This window comes from Salvelinus fontinalis, chromosome 13 (assembly GCF_029448725.1).
Source record: "Salvelinus fontinalis isolate EN_2023a chromosome 13, ASM2944872v1, whole genome shotgun sequence".
In the NCBI taxonomy this organism is placed as follows: domain Eukaryota; kingdom Metazoa; phylum Chordata; class Actinopteri; order Salmoniformes; family Salmonidae; genus Salvelinus; species Salvelinus fontinalis.
In genome coordinates this window covers 40,810,277-40,829,628 of record NC_074677.1, presented here as the reverse complement: position 1 = coordinate 40,829,628, position 19,352 = coordinate 40,810,277, and the positions used below count along the sequence as shown (strand labels likewise).

At 43.1% G+C, this 19,352-nt stretch overlaps 1 protein-coding gene across 1 annotated transcript; it reads right to left on the bottom strand.

The window, feature by feature from the left end:
• Positions 1–4,026: 4,026 nt before the first annotated feature.
• Positions 4,027–7,420, bottom strand: LOC129868679 (uncharacterized). The gene is made up of 2 exons (XM_055942857.1): positions 7,002–7,420; positions 4,027–5,880 (listed from the first exon to the last, which is right to left on the bottom strand). Exon 2 carries the CDS (start codon positions 5,876–5,878, stop codon positions 5,000–5,002), a length of 879 nt encoding a protein of 292 aa, XP_055798832.1. The 5' UTR covers positions 5,879–5,880; positions 7,002–7,420; the 3' UTR covers positions 4,027–4,999.
• Positions 7,421–19,352: the final 11,932 nt, after the last annotated feature.

The window sequence follows — 19,352 nt, the reverse complement described above, 5'->3', positions numbered from 1 at the left end:
CACTGGGCTAAGCACGCGTACTGGGGACACCGTGCGCTCCACCGCATAACACGGTGTCTGACCAGTACGACGCCCTCTCACTCCACGGTAAGCACGGGGAGTTGGCTCAGGTCTCCTACCCGGCTTTGCCACACTCCGCGTGTCCCCCCCCCCTGAGAAATGTTTGGGTCTGACCCTCGGGCTCCCAACCGCGTCGCCGCGCTGCCTCCTCATACCAGCGCCTCTCTGCCTTCGCTGCCTCCAACTCGGCTTTAGGACGGCGATATTCCCCTGGCTGAGCCCAGGGTCCCTTGCCGTCCAGAATTTCCTCCCACGTCCATGAGTCCTGGATTTTTCTCCGCTGCTGCTGCTGCTGTCGCTTCCCTTTTCCACTCTGCTTGGTCCTTTGTTGGTGGGTGTTTCTGTAACGATTGTCTATTTCGTCCTCCTCATCGGACGAGGAGAGGCGAGAAGGATCGGACCAATATGCAGAGTGGTTCGTGCTCATGATGATTTTTTAAAACCGAAACTGAACACTGAAATACAAAACAATAAACGAAGTGCAGAAAACCGAAACAGTACCGTGTGGTGAAAACACTAACACGGCAGACAAACACCCACAAAACACACGTGAAACCCAGGCTGCCTAAGTATGATTCTCAATCAGGGACAACGATTGACAGCTGCCTCTGATTGAGAATCATACCAGGCCGAACACAAAATCCCAACATGGAAAATCACACATAGACAACCCACCCAACTCACACCCTGACCAACTAAATAAATACTAAACAAGGGAAAACAGGTCAGGAACGTGACAGGAGGTGGTCATTGTGGAAGGAGAGGTTGGGTCTGTTGTGTACTGATGAAACATGTACTCCTGTTTGATCTACCTATATTTTTTTATATTTGTGTTAGTAAAGAAATGTTATGATTTTTGACATGAGTTTCAAAACCAGGGAGTGTGAGGGAAAAATCCTGTATAAGCTTGTATAGCTGAGACAATGCAATGAATAATTACTTTAAAAGTTCTTAATGCTAAACTTTGTTATGCACATGTGCTGTAGGAGCCTTAAACCTGTACATTGCCACTGTCTGAAGGTCTTGTAAGAAGGAGCTGGTATTTTTCCACTCTGCCTCTGTTCAACTTAGTCACCCGGTGTCACACCGCTTTGGTTCCCTGTCCAGCTCAGGCGTTTGGCGTCAACGGCCTTCTAGCTGCTGCCGAACCTACTGCTGGCAAACGCCCTTCACTCATCAACCCCGGACTTGTCTCGTCATCATTACATACACCTGGTTCCAATCCCCACTCTATCGCTGAATACATACTCCCTCCGCCATTTGTCTTTCTCGGTCATTGTAAATGTTACTTGTTTTCCTGAAAGGAATCTCTCCTATTTCCTGAGTAGTTTATATTTTGCACTTTGGGTTCGCCCTGTGCGTTTTTGTTTATGAAGATATATTTTGATCAGAACAGTATTTGGGTTTTGTCCCGCTTTGATCTATGGTGCCGACATAAATTCAGTAGTTCTAAACCTGCGACCGCCTCCTGCCTACTCATGTCTACACCAGTGACACACAGTCAAGACAAAGAGCCTCTAAGAGTGACCACAGTTTTTCGGTCCATCCTGTCTTTTACTGTCTTCCAAGGGTACAGCTGTGTGGAGATATGAAGAGAACAGAGGCTGGCTTGAACAGAGAGGAGTAACGGAACTAACGGTATCACTTGTTTGTGCGCTATGACCTGATACACATAGCCACAAGAAGAAAGCAAGGTAGCTTATGATGCCTGAACCCACCCGGGAAGGGGTGGAACCAGCCATGACTAAGCATTTTTAGGTCCCACTATATAACACCTCAGCATTTCCTGTATTGTCGGGCTCTATTATTGCAATAATTAATGATGTATGATTGTTTGAAGAATTATCCAAGTCTCTCCTGATTCTTTAGAAATTCCACAACAACTGTCCATCAACTCCTGGCTGAACCCTACATTACAGCCACTGACAAAGCACATGCCTGATATCTTTACATCATAGGGAGTCAGGTGATGGGGATTTCATCACTATAGCACATTCAGCGATCAATTTATTGCTATTCATCTAAAATAATTCATAGATTTTAAACCAAAAATGCATTCTGTTTGTTATCGATGGACAAGTTTAATATGAGATGAAAGGTGAGTTCCTAACGAGTCCATATAAGATAATGGAGCAGTATATATACAAAAAAAATAAGATCATCTTTGAGAAACTAGCAATCATCCAAATACAAATGAGACAGTGAGAATCTGAAATTCCAAAAATGTCATGGCAAGGGGCCCCTATTGATTTTCCTATAACGTTTGAGTCATTCAGATAGCATGAAAACAAAGCACAATACCAGCACTAGTAGGAGACATCAAAGGATACACTATGAGACACTATTTAGTGTGTTTCAACTGTGAAATATATTTTTAAACAGTTTTCCATTAACTCTTAACATGGTCTAAAATCTGTTGCAGTTGTCTTATATATGGCTATACACAGACAAGTTATATTTACATGATTTAGCATAATTAATAATTACCGGTGGCTCGCACATGTGACTGACCAATACCTCACAAGGCTTTCTCTCTCCAAGTTGAGACCTTGAAACTGAGATACCTTGGTTGTTCCCATAGCAACATTCTGGGCGTACTGTCAATTTTCTTATCAGTGATAGTGAGGATTCCTCCATACACGATCAGTCAGTTACCTTCATGAACCCATCTAATTGGTTATTAGAAAAGTATCATTGATTTGATGCACAACCATAACATTTCCCTCACAGGGTCTCAGGGGCCAAATCGAATATCCTTTGAGTTTTATTCACCACACTGTTTGTGTGAAGGCCAGTTCAGGCTGTCAATGTGCTCTCTGCTGTATCCTGTAGTTCGAGATCAGCTCCTTCGTTTTGTTGACGTTGAGGGATAGGTTATATTCCTGGCACCACTCTGCCAGGGCTCTTACCTCCTCCCTGTAGGCTGTCTTGTCGTGTTGAAGACATGGATGTCTCGTGGCATGGTACGTTATGCAAAATAGGTCAACTTTGAGCACCTTAATCTTTTGAATTGTTTTGGTAAAAAAAGTCAAAAAAGTCACTTTCTGAGCACTTCTACCATGGGCAAACATGTATGGGAAGTTTTGTTTAAATCAAAAGGGGTGCCGGCAAAAAGTGATTGAATTAAAATGGATTTACCCTACCTCAACAAAAGGCCAACTTACTCTTGTGTCCTGACTGCTATCACCAGAGGACACTGTGTTACTTGTTTGCACAAATCAACCATTGGACTGACAAAGTTATTATTCAAGTTGCCATGTCCATGACAAGGCTTGTTCATACAAGGTCTTGAAACTCAGTTGTTAATTCATTATTGTAATCTAATTCCTGTAAAATATTTGTACAAATAACATCCCTGGTTAATTCTAGGAATTTAGAATCCGTCACAATGCTTCAAGATATAGGGCAGGGGGCCTCCCAAGTGCATCGCAGTGCTAGAGGCATCACTACAGATCCGGGTTCGATCCCGGGCTGTGTCGTAGCTGGCTGCGCCCGGGAGACCCATGAGGTGTTGCACAATTGGCCAAGCGTCGTCTGGGTTAGAGGAGTGTTAGACCGGCTGGCATGTCCTTGTCCCATCAGGCTCTAGCGACTCCTTGTGGTGGCCAGGCGCATGCATGCTGGCTTTGGTCGCCAGCTGTACGGCGTTTCCTCTGACACATTGGCGCAGCTGGCTTCCAGGTTAAGTGAGCAGTGTGTCAAGAACCTGTGCTGCTTGCCGGGGTTGTGTTTTGGAGGACGCATGGCTCTCGACGTTTGCCTCTCCCGAGTCCGTACGGAAGTTGCATCGATGGGACAAGACTGTAACTACCAATTGGGGAGAAAAAGGGGTAAAAAAATTGATACTGAGCAGGACTTCAATTTTATTATCTCCCCATCACAGAAGGGTTTAGGATAACTTGTTTATCTTGCACTATACGGATATATTTCCTAGTGCAACAGGTCTATGTTTTGGACACTCAGAGGCAGGGTAAAACACAATTTTATTAGATTACGAGCCAACAATGGACAGAGGTACAAAAGCCATACCGTACAAGATCGAACGATTGTATTGTCAACCTTTTACAAGTCAATTATACTGTTGTCTTTCCATTTGTATATTTTGACACAGAGTTCATTGTACTGTCATGGAGGGCCATTAAACACAATCAAAAAAGAATATACTACAATGTCACATGCTGTTTCACTCAGTGTGAATATGATGTACCATTTCATCATGGCTTTACTTAGTGGAAGATTTAAATAGACTCATCAGTTTTGCACAGATCTACATTGTCATTGCATAACTCATATCATACATGAGAGAGGAAATCGCAAAAGAGACATTTTTAGAACCACTGAGAATAGTCTGAGTTTGAATGCTCTCCTACAGAGAGCCTGAACTAGCTATCGGATCACATTATCCTTCGTTCTGATTCTAAACGGTACCATTCCCATTGTTATGAAAAGTAGAATGTTTTATTTGACCAGAGTTGTCATTCGTCAATAATGGAGTGAGATATCACTCACTCAATAGTAAAGATTATGATCTGTCATTTTTCAAGTCAAATGTCTTTGTGCATAATCCTTATAGCAAATTCTGCATCTTTTCCACACATCTTTATTCACCCTACTACTTGTCTCGCGTGATCATCCTTCTAAAATCCTGTCTTGTTCAACTTTACGAGGTTACCCTAATACTGATGTCTCCTAGGCACTGTCAACATTCCACTTACTGTGATATATGTGAGGCATACGCTAGTCTACAATATGTCTAACACTACATACTGTACAAAAAGGTCAGGCATGAAAATGCAATTTTTACATGTTACCATATGGACCTGCATTGTAATGTACCAATTGTAATGCATCCAAATGTACCAATTAAGCGGTACATAAGTACATCAAGGATCCATAAAGTACAGTACTTAAAAGTGGGGATTAACAACGCTACACAAGTTTACATCTCTGCGATGGCAGGAAGCATGCACGCCCTGATTCTGGCTTCTCTCCAGGCCGAGCGACAGTCAGCGATCCAGTGTGACACCATTGTGTGATTGTCCATGTAGCGAGTGCACTTCCCCCTCTCACCTGCAGGTGCCCTGTCTGGGTCATTCTGGAACGTCCATGAGAATGAGCTGGAGGCACCAGGTTTCTGCTGGTCTGATGAGGATGTCTGTGGTGGAGCAGGGTCAGGGTTTGGCTTCTTTTGGTCAGTGGGGTCCACCAGCCATAGATCACAGCAGCTGCTTTTGCGCTGGGTCACGGGCGAGGAACACATGCGGGGGAAACTGTCGGCACATACCGGGGGTCGTGGTCGACGCTGGGTCGCACTCTGACTCCCTTCGCCCATCCAGCCCTGTGAGTCATGGGCGCGACAGGCGGCTGAGAGGAGTCCTTCCCTGTGACCATAGAGGAACTCCAGAGGGTCAGAGACACTGGGGACAACCCTACTGGAGGTCTGACGTGAACTGACATCCACCACTCTCTCTGGGCCACTGCACTCATTCTGACTCTCCTCCTGCTCTGACTGTGTGTGGCGGCTGACCTTAGAGATCAGAGGCTGACAGGGTGGCACACGGTCACTCAGTCTGTGCAGCCTCAGGGAGGCCAGAGCGCCCACCGTGAGGATGTCACAGTCAGGTTCGCCCTGGGGGAAGGTTGGTCGGGCGAGCTGGCAGATGGACAGGAAGTAGTCATGGGTAGACGGTGAGTGCGCCTGACCATGGGGAGGGAGGTGGCGGCTGTTGGCCTGGTTCATGTCTTGGACCAGCTCCTCATAGCCCTCCCTGATGGTGGGCAGGCACCTCTTAGCCATGAGTCTGGAGCGGGGTCGCATGCCTGGGAAACAGGAGGGAGAGAGAGGCTGGTCAGGTCAGTCTCTGAGAATAACTGTTTGTTTTTGCAAAGCTTGGATTGTGGAAAATGTAAACAATGCCATGAGAATGACACATTTTTTAATGAATTATCAATTTGCATCGAGTTAAATAAAGGAAAAAGTCAAAAACAGGCAAAGTGTAATTGACCATGCTCTTTGTATGTTTTTTAAATGCATAATTGCATATGAAATGCATTTGTGTATTTGATTTGTATGTGCAATCGTTTACAGGAAAGATGTGCTGAGCCCGTCTCCATGGTAACCTTGCTTTCCCTCATCACATCTCAGGGTGTGCTCATATTAGGCACACACACTCACATAATCCACCCACCTAATAACCCACACATACACCACACAATCCACCCACCTAAGAACCCACACATACACCACATAATCCACCCACCTAATAACCCACACATACACCCACCTAATAACCCACACATACACCCACCTAATAACCCACACATACACCCACCTAATAACCCACACAAAAACATGTTCACACACACACTAATAAATATATAAAAGCACAGATTAACATTGAGTGGGCTTAAACTACTAGCTTCCCTTTTCATTGAAGGTAGCACAGCACAGCTCTCCATTTTAGGACGCCATGTAAACAACTAATTTTGCCCCTCCATATTCTCATGTTGTCTCAGGAACAGTGAGTTTAGAAGACAGACTGACAAACCGACAGTCCGACCAGTGTTACTAGCGTACATTAGGCATGGGGACTTCATTCACATAGCAAAACAAATCCCTATTACATAATCTCATCTATTATCCTAAAAATATCTTACTTTTATGCAGAATCTCAAATATAGGTTATGACGTATATTTGTTCTACACATCCCATAGGGTACCAAAATACTTGAACTTGAATGAATGATATTTTAAGCATATCAACTATTTTGCCATTGAGCATCAGCACATACATTGTTTTTGTGTACTTATTGCCTGGCCATGTACGCAGCTATGATATAACCATTAAATTTCCTCAGGGCACGTACCATCTATTAGTATTGCTATCAGTCCAGGTGTCTGGCTTTGCCTGTTCTATGTAGAATGCAGCAGATCTTCCTACCTGTGTCTTATTTGTGTTTCTGGTGGTGTCGTTTGCTCGTCTTCGTTGCCTCTCACCCCTCTCGCCGCCTCTAGCCAAGCTGCCACAGAGCTCTGTGCCTCTGACCGACATACAGCTACAGAACGAAAAGAACGGTTTATCCCACCCCCTTTCTCTCTCTCGCTCCCCTTTCCTCCCTTAGCCGGCTAAAAATAGCACCTCCATCCCATTTTGTGGCTGAGCATAATCATGTGCCAAATGGATTTTTATTGATGTACAGAGTAAGAGTGTGGAAGGTACAAGGAGTGAGTGGAGCGGAAAAAAAGGGAAAGAGAGAAGAGAGTAGGAGGTTGGGCAGGGGGACGAAAGAGGCAGCATGGAGACGAGGATGAGAGGAGAACAGGATGAGGAGGAAAGGATAATGGTTCCCATGATTCAACGCAGGGTCGTGACGCAAGAACACAGGAGGGCCCCAGGGGTGTGTCCTTTCACTGTTGTTGTTCTCTATCTATACTAACGAGATGAAGATCCGAGGAAACAATGTGAGCCTTTTTAAGTACGCAGATGACATGGCTCTGGTAGGACTCTTTTTTAAAGTTGCTACGTCAGATGGGGACAGCTATTTTAAACAGACCAACAACCTTCAAGAATGGTGCCGGTCAAGTGTCCTCCACATCAATGTGGAAAAGACATAGGAGCTGATCATCAACGGCAACAACTTACCAATGTCCCACCCACTCTCTCTGAACGACCAACCAGTGGAGGTGGTTAAGTGTTTTAAATATCTAGGGACACAAATTGATAACAAGCTGAGTTTTTTTTGAAGAAAGCCAACGCCTGTTCTTAATCAGGAAATTAAAAGGGTTTGGGGTCAGCCAGGATGTTCTGGAGAGGGTGTACAGCAGCTTGGTGGAGAGCATCCTCGCGTTTAATATGACAGTCTGGCATGGTCATCTGAGCGTGAGGAGCAAAAGCAAACTGACCAGAATAGTAAACATTTAACATTTACATTTAAGTCATTTAGCAGACGCTCTTATCCAGAGCGACTTACAAATTGGTGCATTCACCTAATGACATCCAGTGGAGCAGCCACTTTACAATAGTGCATCTAAATCTTTTAAGGGGGGGGGGGGGGGGGGGCAGAAGGATTGCTTTATCCTATCCTAGGTATTCCTTGAAGAGGTGGGGTTTCAGGTGTCTCCGGAAGGTGGTGATTGACTCCGCTGTCCTGGCGTCGTGAGGGAGTTTGTTCCACCATTGGGGTGCCAGAGCAGCGAACAGTTTTGACTGGGCTGAGCGGGAACTGTACTTCCTCAGTGGTAGGGAGGCGAGCAGGCCAGAGGTGGATGAACGCAGTGCCCTTGTTTGGGTGTAGGGCCTGATCAGAGCCTGAAGGTACTGAGGTGCCGTTCCCCTCACAGCTCCGTAGGCAAGCACCATGGTCTTGTAGCGGATGCGAGCTTCAACTGGAAGCCAGTGGAGAGAGCGGAGGAGCGGGGTGACGTGAGAGAACTTGGGAAGGTTGAACACCAGACGGGCTGCGGCGTTCTGGATGAGTTGTAGGGGTTTGATGGCACAGGCAGGGAGCCCAGCCAACAGCGAGTTGCAGTAATCCAGACGGGAGATGACAAGTGCCTGGATTAGGACCTGCGCCGCTTCCTGTGTGAGGCAGGGTCGTACTCTGCGGATGTTGTAGAGCATGAACCTACAGGAACGGGCCACCGCCTTGATGTTAGTTGAGAACGACAGGGTGTTGTCCAGGATCACGCCAAGGTTCTTAGCGCTCTGGGAGGAGGACACAATGGAGTTGTCAACCGTGATGGCGAGATCATGGAACGGGCAGTCCTTCCCCGGGAGGAAGAGCAGCTCCGTCTTGCCGAGGTTCAGCTTGAGGTGGTGATCCGTCATCCACACTGATATGTCTGCCAGACAACTTGGCTAGTTAGCTGGAAAGCAAACTAGCCACACTTCTACCTGCACATACGGTAGTATTGCTAGCTCCCTTCTCTTGTAAACCTACAGTACCAGTCAAAAGTTTTGACACACCTACTCTTTCCAGGGTTTTTCTTATTTTTACTATTTTATACATTGTAGAATAATAGTGAAGACATCAAAACTATGAAATAAGACATTTGGAATCATGTGGAAAACTAAAAAGTGTTAAACAAATCAAAATAAATTTTATATTTGAGATATATTTGAGTAGCCACCCTTTGCCTTAACAGCTTTGCACACCCTTGCAAATCTGTCTAGTAAAGCCTAAGCTAACCTGCCCCCACGCACTGTGCTAGCTACAGCGCACCTTTACCACAAGGTACAGTATCTTGATTTGATTACATAAGTATTCAACCCCCTGTTAGAATCACCTTTGGCAGTGATTACAGCTGTGAGTATTTTGGGGTAAGTCTCCAAGAGCTTTGCTCACCTGGATTGTACAATATTTGCATATTAGTCTTTTAAAAATTCTTCAAGCTCTGTCAAGTTGGTTGTTGATCATTGGTACACAGCCATTTTGAAGTCTTGCCATAGATTTTCAAGCCAATTTAAGTCAACTGTATCTAGGCCACTCAGAAACATTCAATGTCGTATTTGTAAGCAACTCTATTGTATATTTTGCCTTGTGTTTTATGGTTATTTTCCTGCTAAAAGTAGTGGAAGCTGCTGAAGGGAGGACGGCTCATTATAATGCCTGGAATGGAGTGAATAAAATAGTATCAAACACATGTTTGGAGTTGGTCTAGGTTTTCTGGGATGATGGTGTTGTGACGCAATCTCAATCACACTCCACACGGCCCTTTCACTCCTGGACAAAAGGAACACCTATGTGAGTATGCTGTTCATTGACTACAGCTCAGTGTTCAACACCATAGTGCCCACAAAGCTCATCACTCAGCTAAGGACCCTGGGACTAAACACCTCCCTCTTCAACTGGATCCTGGCCTTCCTGACCGGCCGCCCCCAAGTGGTAAGGGTAGGCAACAACACATCTGCCACGCTGATCCTCAACATGGGGGCCCCTCAGGGGTGCGTGCTTAGTCCCCTCCTGTACTCCCTGTTCACCCACGACTGTGTGGACAAGCACAACTCCAACACCATCATTAAGTTTGCTGACGACACAATGGTGGTAGATCTGATCACCGACAACGATGAAACAGCCTATAGGCAGGAGGTCAGAGACCTGGCAGTGTGGTGCCAGGACAACAACCTCTCCCTCTATGTGAGCAAGACAAAGGAGATGATCGTGGACAGCAGGAAAACGATGGCCGAACACGCCCCCATTCACATCGACGGGGCTGTAGTGGAGCGGGTCGATAGTTTCAAGTTCCTTGGTGTCCACATCAACAACAAACACAGGAAGAAAATTGTGAAGAGGGCACGACAACACCTATTCCCCCTCAGGAGACTGAAAAGATAAGGCGCTACAGAGGGTAGTGCATACAGCCCAGTACATCACTGGGGCCAAGCTTCCTGCCATCCAGGACCTATATACTAGGCGGTGTCAGAGGAAGGCCGAAAAAATTGTCAAATACTCCAGTCACCCAAGTCATAGACTGTTCTCTCTGCTAGATCCGAAAGGCTCCTTAACAGCTTCTACCCCCAAGTCATAAGACTGCTGAACAATTAATCAAATGGCCACCCGGACTATTTTTATTGACACCCCCATAGTCACTTTAACCCAACCTACATGTACAAATTACCTCGATTAACCTGTACCCCCGCACATTGACTCGGTACCGGTACCCCCTGTATATAGCCTCATTATTGTTATTTAATTGTGTTACTTTTGTATTTTTGTATTTTTTTACTTCAATTTATTTAGTCAATATTTTCTTAACTCTACCAACTGCATTGTTGGTTAAGGGTTGTAAGTAAGCATTTCATATTAAGGTTGAATTCGGCGCATGTGACAAATAAAATGGCACAGATATCAAGACGAATCCTCTAACTATCTCTATGGGGGGATGATTTTTCATGAGCACAGTTCCTGCCCACATTATAAGCCCTGCCTTCCCACACTTGTGATGTGTTAGGAGGGATGTTTGTCTGAAGAGGACCCACCCCGGAATTGTTTTCCCCCTCCGTCATTGAAACCAGACCCTAGGCACTCACTGTTACCTAGGGTCTGGTATTCAAGACTAATTCCTACCTTTACTCATCAATCAATGTGTCGTTTACCACATGGTCATATCACATAATCACCTATATCAGATGGTGTACAGTATCAGATGGATTGAAAATGATATTACACAGGAACGTGAGGACCCTATATTCAATCACATCCACTGTCTGGGTTTCTGATGAAAGTAGAACACGTCCAAACCTTTTACTCTGCATGAATGCATGTAGCCTACTCAATGAAACAATGTGAAATTAAATTAGAATTCATATCAAATTGACTTTCTGGCTGTGTGGAATTGCTGTTTTTGACTGATCCCAGAAACCCATACAGATAAATGACACGAAAAAGCAATCAGTTGGAGGTTAAAGACAAAAAAACAATACAAACAACAAACACATGGCTGGAACAAACCATACAAAACAATCTACATAATGACACAATTGCCTATATAAAAATAAATTCTTCAAATTCTCTTCAGAAAGGGAATAAAAAAAGTACATATTCATCTTTTGAAAGTAAGGCTACAAACGAAAGTGAAACTTTCCATGGTATAGCCTATATTATTGTAATCTATAGTAAATGTTGAAATATCTGGCTAGAAGACAAGACAGGCATTAGTGCCACCCGGTGGACACAGCAAGGTGTTCAGCATCATAGAGAGCCTAGTTCTCTACTGCACATTATTATTACCTCCTTACCACTGGGGGAGCAAGAGATGGTTTGGCATTGCAGGCCTACATATTCCTGAAAATGTATTTTATTTGGGATGCAATCTTCATTATGTGGATATTAGCATTCTTTACCATTCTTGACACAGTTCAAAAGTCAAAGGAGGACAACAATATTTCAATTGCAGTTTTATTACATTATCAGGTATGAAAACATAGTTTATATTGTTGTTTCCATTGACAAATGTGTTAGAATACTACATGGCTCATGCACCTGCGTGTGAAAAGCACTAAACATTTGGCATTATTTAGTCTGCGTAGTAATTATATGCCCAGTATGATACGGCTAGCAAACTTTATTAGCAGATAGTGACATGACAACAACAGTAGTTTTAGATGATGTAATGAGATGGAGGAGGGGATGGGATGAGTGGGCGGATTGCTGGGCAATCAGACGTCAATAGATGCAGAATTTCATCTGGAGGGAGAGGAGAGACAGATTTAAGAGATGATGACAGATGAAAGAGGCAGAATCAAGAGGGGCTTGATAGGTGCTGCGGCTAGTTCTTCCAGTCACTTGTCCTCGACAGGCAGCCAGTCTCAGTCAGGGGTTCAATAACATGGGCCTGGTTTAGTTGGAAGCCCTCTCACCACGTCAAGGCACAGGTCAGGAGAAGGATTTTGTTTTTAATTAAGGCCTTTAACCCCCTACTCTATCTTTGTAGTGCTTGACCTGATGGGGCTTGGATAGGTGTAGCAATATGGCAATATGACTCAACCCTGCTGTGTAATGGACTCCGGGACACTTCTGCCATATTACATACACAAATATAGAACCTCCAGACATGCAAACACTAACTACAAACCAATGTCTAATTCCATACCAACCCTGGCCTAAAATTTGATTTGGAATTGGACACAAAAGATTAATGGCTACGGAGAAGGGGGTTAAGGACCAGTAAGTCTGTACCTGATCAACTGAACAGTCAATTTTAGTAAATTGAAAATTTTACCTGCAATGAATACATTTAATATGCAAATGTATACATTTACAGCCAACTCAAGCAAGTTTCAAATATTTACCAGCAAACAAATGGAAAAAATACAAATATTTACATGCTTGTAAACGTTACTTGGAATAAAAACAGATACATATGCTATATACTTACCAAACAACTTACCAACATCTAAGCCAATGTCTGCAAAAAAACACTTCTTTATACAAATTTATAACAATATTACAACACGTTATTAAGGTTATTTACAATAACATACAATATACAACAAGACGCAATGTAGTAAAATACCTACCGTCTTGAGGCGGGGTGCTGGCCAAGCAGTGAAAACACGGATGGGGGAAACATCCAGATGACGGACGATGGACAGACAAATTCACCCACATTGACAACATGAGACAAACAAGACACAGGAAAATGCTAGCGGCATCTCCTGCACCAGGCCACCTCCTTACCTTTTGTCACGTATTTCCAACAGAAGCAGTGGACGATGACCTCTGTTGTGTAGAGCGTGGACACCTTGGGAGGCCTGGACCCAGGACGGGGACTGGAATCGGGACTGGGAAACGGTGCCAGGTGCCCAGCCTGAAAACAACAGAAATATGTTTTCTCATGGATTTCTGATGGTATTGTGCCATTAGGGTTCCTCATCTCTGCAGAGAGTAAGACAATAGCAAGACATTTTGCAATAGCAAGAAAATCAAACATCAGTAAATAAACGTGGCTATTTATATCATTGGTGACAGAATATAGCCTGTAATGTTATTACCTTGTTCCAGAGTTCACGACCTCGGTCACTCAAGATGACCTCAGGGAACAACACCGTCTTCGAAGAAGTAGAAGTAAATCCCGCCCACGGATTGCCTCTCTTGCTGCGTTGTTGGACCCCATCCTTGAAACATCCTCCTGGTCCTCATGTTCATCCTCATGAAGTTACGCAGGACACAGGTAGCCTTCACATACCTGAATTTCTCCAGGAGGCAGTCCCAGATGGCCCTGGTCACCCAACCTTGCAGTGCCCTACATGGTAACTGTAGGCAGGAATCTCCAGTTACAAGGTATTTGTAGGAATATGGAAGATAATGTAATTATTAGACTTTTACATCACCAGGTCATTGTGGATTACTAAAGTATTCTATCCCTTATATCAAATCATGATAACATTGGATAGATAGATGCATGTGCACACACATACATGTGTAGCATGTGACAATAGCAGGATAATATCAAGGATAGCGTCACAAATGAACACATAAATACCACTTGAAGCTTGATGATGAGTTGACCATTTGAATCAGCTGTGCAGTGCTAATGCAAAAACAAAAATGAGCACCCCTTTGAATCCCCAGGACCAGGACTGAGAACCACTGCTCTTTATTGTGACCTCTTTGTCTGCAGACAGGCTTTCACAGCTCTTTGTATCTGAGGACAGAAAACCTGATAAGAAACAGACTTCCTTATACTCAAATTAGACCACACTGAATATTATGTTATTATTATCTCCGTCCTCACTTCTAGGGACTGGAACTACACAAAGTACCTGCCCTATCCAGAATAGCCTAACGTTACTCTCTCACTTTGACAGTTGGGGCTGCTATCCTTTCACCCTCCTCCATGGCTGTTAGCTAGCTACCTACAAATGCAGGTAGCTAGCAGTGATAAATACATCAAAATAGCTAACGTTAGCTCATATGAAGGTGGGTTGCTGGTGATATTTAATTCACTTAATTAGCTAGCTATCTATACAGTATGCAAAGTTGGCTAGATAGATAACTACCGTTAGCTACGTTAGCAGCTCATTTGAGTAAGTCTGCACTGTACCGTTAGCTAGTTAGCTAACAAAACAGTTAATTTTTTTACATTTTAGAAAGGTATTTACTTAACGTTACTTGAATAGGTTTTCCCAGCCATGTGGACGATTGTAAACAGGGAAGCAAAAAATGTGTTTGTCACCAGAGCATTTTAGAGCATGTAACTATTTACCCATTTAACTTCTTTGGGGTAGGGGACAGTATTTTCACGTCCAGATGAAAAGCATGCCCAGAGTAAACGGCCTGCTACAAAGCCATAGAAGCTAGAATATGCATAGTATTAGTATATTTGGATAGAAAACACTCTGACGTTTCTAAAACTGTTTGAATGATGTCTGTGAGTATAACAGAACTCATATGGCAGGCAAAAACCTGAGAAAAAATCCAACCAGGAAGTGGGAAACCTGAGGTTGGTCGATTTTCAACTCAGCTCCTATTGAAGATACAGTGGGAAATTGGTAATGTTGCACTTCCTAAGGTTTCCACTAGATGTCAACAGTCTTTAGAACCTTGTCTGATGCCTCTACTGTTTAGTGGGGCCGAAGGAGAGAGGAATGAGTCAGAGGTCTGCCAGCAGCCACGAGCTGACCATGCACGTTCACATGAGAGTTTGCTCCCGTTCCATTTGCTTTTCTGAAGACAAAGGAATTCTCCGGTTGGAACATTATTGAAGAAGTATGTTAAAAACATCCAAAAGATTTATTCAATACATCGTTTGACATGTTTCTACGGACTGTAACGGAACTTTTTGACATTTCGTCTGCTTTTAGTGAACGCGCTTCGTGACTTTGGATTTGTTTACCAAACGTGCTAACAAAAGTAACTATTTGGACATAAATGATGGACATTACCGAACAAAACTAACATTTCTTGTGGGAGTCCTGGGAGTGCATTCGGACGAAGATCATCAAAAGTAAGTGAAGATTTATAATGCTTTTATGACTTTTGTTGACTGCATAATATGGCGGCTATATTTGTGTCTTGATTGGGCTCTGAGCGCCAACCTCAGATTATTGCATGGTTTTTGCTTTCTCCGTAAAGCTTTTTTGAAATCTGACACAGCGGTTGCATTAAGGAAGTGTATCTAAAATTCCATGCATAACAGTTGTATCTTTTAGCAATGTTTATAATGAGTATCCCTGTAAATGGATGTGGCTCTCTGCAAAATCAAAGGATGTTTTGGAACTTCTGAACATAAGGCGCCAATGTAAACTCAGATTTTTGGATATAAATATGAACTTTACCTAACAAAACATACATGTATTGTGTAACATGAAGTCCTATGAGTGTCATCTGATGAAGATCATCAAAGGTTAGTGATTCATTTTATCTATATTTCTGCTTTTTGTGAGCACACCAGTGGCCATGCACACCCAATGTGTTCTCCAACTCATAAAACATCTTAGAAGGTGAAATATTGAAAGGTATTGGAAGCCCCTACCTTTTTGAGAATTTGTTTTATAACTTATTTAACAAAAACTATTGCTCAGAGAAAGATAATTAGTATAAAATAATATGATTTACCAATTATTTAGCATACAATATACAGTGCATTCAGAAAGTATTCAGACCCCTTGACGTTTTCCACATTTTGTTACTTTACAGCCTTATTCTAAAATTGATTAAATACACATTTTTCCTCATCAATCTACACACAATACCCCATAATGACAAAGCAAAAACAGGTTTATAGAAATGTTTGCAAATTTCTAAAAAATATGCTATTAGACACGGAATTGAGCTCAGGTGCATCCTGTTTCCATTGATCATCCTTGAGATGTTTCTAGAACTTGATTGGAGTCCACCTGTGGTAAATTCAATTGATTGGACATGATTTGGAAAGGCACACCTGTCTGTATAAGGTCCCACAGTTGGCAGTGCATGTCAAAGCAAAAACTAAGCCTTGAGGTCGAAGGAATTGTCCTAGAGCTCCAAGACAGGACTGTGTCGAGGCAAAAATCTGGGCAAGGGTACCAAAACAGCGTTGAAGGTCCCCAAGAACACAATGGCCTCCATCATTCTTAAATGGAAGAAGTTTGGAACCACCAAGACTCTTCCTAGAGCTGGCCGCCCGGTCAAACTGAGTAATCGGAGGAGAAGGGCCTTCATCGGGGAGGTGACCAAGAACCCGATGGTCACTCTAACAGAGCTCCAGAGTTCCTCTGTGGAGATGGGAGAAACTTCCAGAAGGACAATCATTTCTGCAGGCCTTTACGGTAGAGTGGCCAGACAGAAGCCACTTCTCAGTAAAAGGCACATGACAGCCTGCTTGGAGATTGCCAAAAGGCACCTAAAGGACTCCTAGACCATGACAAACAAGATTCTTTGGTCTGTACAGAGAGATCCTTGATGAAAACCTCCTCCAGAGTGCTCAGGACCTCAGACTGGGGTGAAGGTTCACCTTAGGGTAAGTTGAGCCAATAGCCATGGGCCACCATACCCCATACAAATTATGATACATGTTGTCCGTTTTATGCATATGAACTCAACTGCATTTTTATTGTTACAGAGCAGACATTATCATTCCCTGTGTACACAAGTAAAACAAGCAGGGGTCTAGCCCCCCTTGAAGCTTTTGAAAGAGCAGGTAAGGAAGTGAGAAAAGGGAAAAAGTCAATTTGAGGTGCAGCAAGGAATAAAACAATAGACAAAGATAACACTGAAGAGGTGCATTGACAAAAAAGAAAACTAACATGTAACTGCGAAAGAGAGGCTATGATGGAGTAGCAGAGGCTCACAACACAGCTTACCAATCTAGGGAGAGAAAACATTTTTGTAATGTTATCCGGAATGTTCCCCTAATGTTTGAGTGTCCAGTTTTCCCATAGTTATCTATGTTAGTAAAAACCTTCTGAGTGTCACGGCAGTTTAATGGAAGAAGTTTGGAACCACCAAGACTCTTCCTAGAGCTGGCTGCCCGGTCAAATTGAGTAATATGAGTTTAAAGGAGTGGACCAAGGCGCAGCGTGATTAGAATCCATTCTTCTATTTATTAAACGAAGGACACTTAACAAAACTAAACGTGAAGCCAACGTAGTGCTCACAGGCAACTAAACAAGGACAACTACCCACACAGACAGGTGGGAAAAGGCAACCTAAGTATGGTTCTCAATCAGAGACAACGATAGACAGCTGCCTCTGATTGAGAACCACACCCGGCCAAACACATAGAAATAGAAAATCATAGAACATAGACTGCCCACCCAAATCACACCCTGACCAAACCAAAATAGAGACATAAAAACGCTCCCTACGGTCAGGGCGTGACACTGAGAACCTTTTTTAGCATGTTTTGGTTCTGAAGTTATATTCCCTTAATGTCAAACAGAAGTCATCTAGAACGTGGTTACAATGTACAATATTAATGTTCTAGACACGTTTCACGAGAACGTTGCAAGGACATTCCTGGAGAATATTCCATCAACATCCCAGCAAACATACACAGAACATGGTTACCATGATCTCAGAATATAAGTTATTCATGTTCTAGACACGTTTCATGGGAACGTTGCAAGAACATTTCTGTGTATCAGTTGTCAGGACGTCGCCTGATGTTCCAAAGAAAAGTGTTTTATTACACCTTGTTACTGTTGCTTAGCCCATCAAGATCCTGGTTGGTGAATTTCTAACCATTTGCAGTGCTTTTTGTCTGTTGGCAAGGTTAGGGATACCCACACATAATGCTTTTAATATAGTGTTTCCAACATACATATTTGACATGCATGATTACATATTAATTTATACAGTAATTATTATTCAATGTCCCCACCTGGGATTTGAACTCATAATGTCTTGGTTCACAGTGTTCAAAGCTTCCTGCTATGCCATTATGCCAGTATCAGTTACTTTGACTATTCTCTCATTATTGATTTAATTTACATATTTCAATCATTTTAGGGCTTTCTGTATAGTTGTCTAATGTTGGTGGGGCATTTTAACCTGTTTTACTGTTACTCCTGAATCACTATCATCAACAAAAGCTTTTCTTGAGTGTACTTTTAACAGAGCTGAGATTTACTTCAAAGTGCTATTGCTTACACCTATCCAGTTTTTTCAGCTCTACACAAGTGCCTAGGGAGGAGGTGTTAGGGTTTCTTCTGGACAGGGCCTAACTATTCTGGCCTAATAAGCACATGCTCCAGAGATATTCCTTGTTGGGCTGGTGGTTAGGTTGTTTGTCATTGATGCTGGTGGCTCTGGGTTCAAGACCTTCTAGGGCAGTTACCCTACACTCACATTCTTAGTAATATATGTTAATGTCATTATTCAGTAGAATCCTAAATAGTTGTGCATCTTAAAAACTTCTTACGGATCATTGGGACGCTACCATCCCACCTGGCCAACATCCCGTGTAATTGCAGAGCGCGAAATTCAAGTGACAGAAATCGTAATATTAAACATTCATGAAAATACAAGTGTCATACATCATTTAAAAGCTTAACTTCTTGTTAATCCAGCCGCGTTGTCAGATTTCAAAAAGGCGTTACGGCGAAAGCACACCATGTGATTATCTGAGGACAGCGCCCCGCACACAAAAGCATTACATACATTTTCAATCCAAGCAGAGGCGTAAAGAAAGTCAGAAATAGCGATAAAATAAATCACTTACCTTTGAAGATCTTCATCTGGTTGCAATCACAAGGATCCCAGCTACATAACAAATGGTAATTTTGTTCGATAAAGTCCTTCTTTATATCCCCAAAAAGTATGTTTCTTTGGCACGCTAAACTCAGTAATCCACCGGTTTCCCTCGTTCA

Bases quoted from the DNA above. Each gene is read 5' to 3' on its own strand.
- LOC129868679 (XM_055942857.1), bottom strand. From the start codon at position 5,878: ATGCGACCCCGCTCCAGACTCATGGCTAAGAGGTGCCTGCCCACCATC.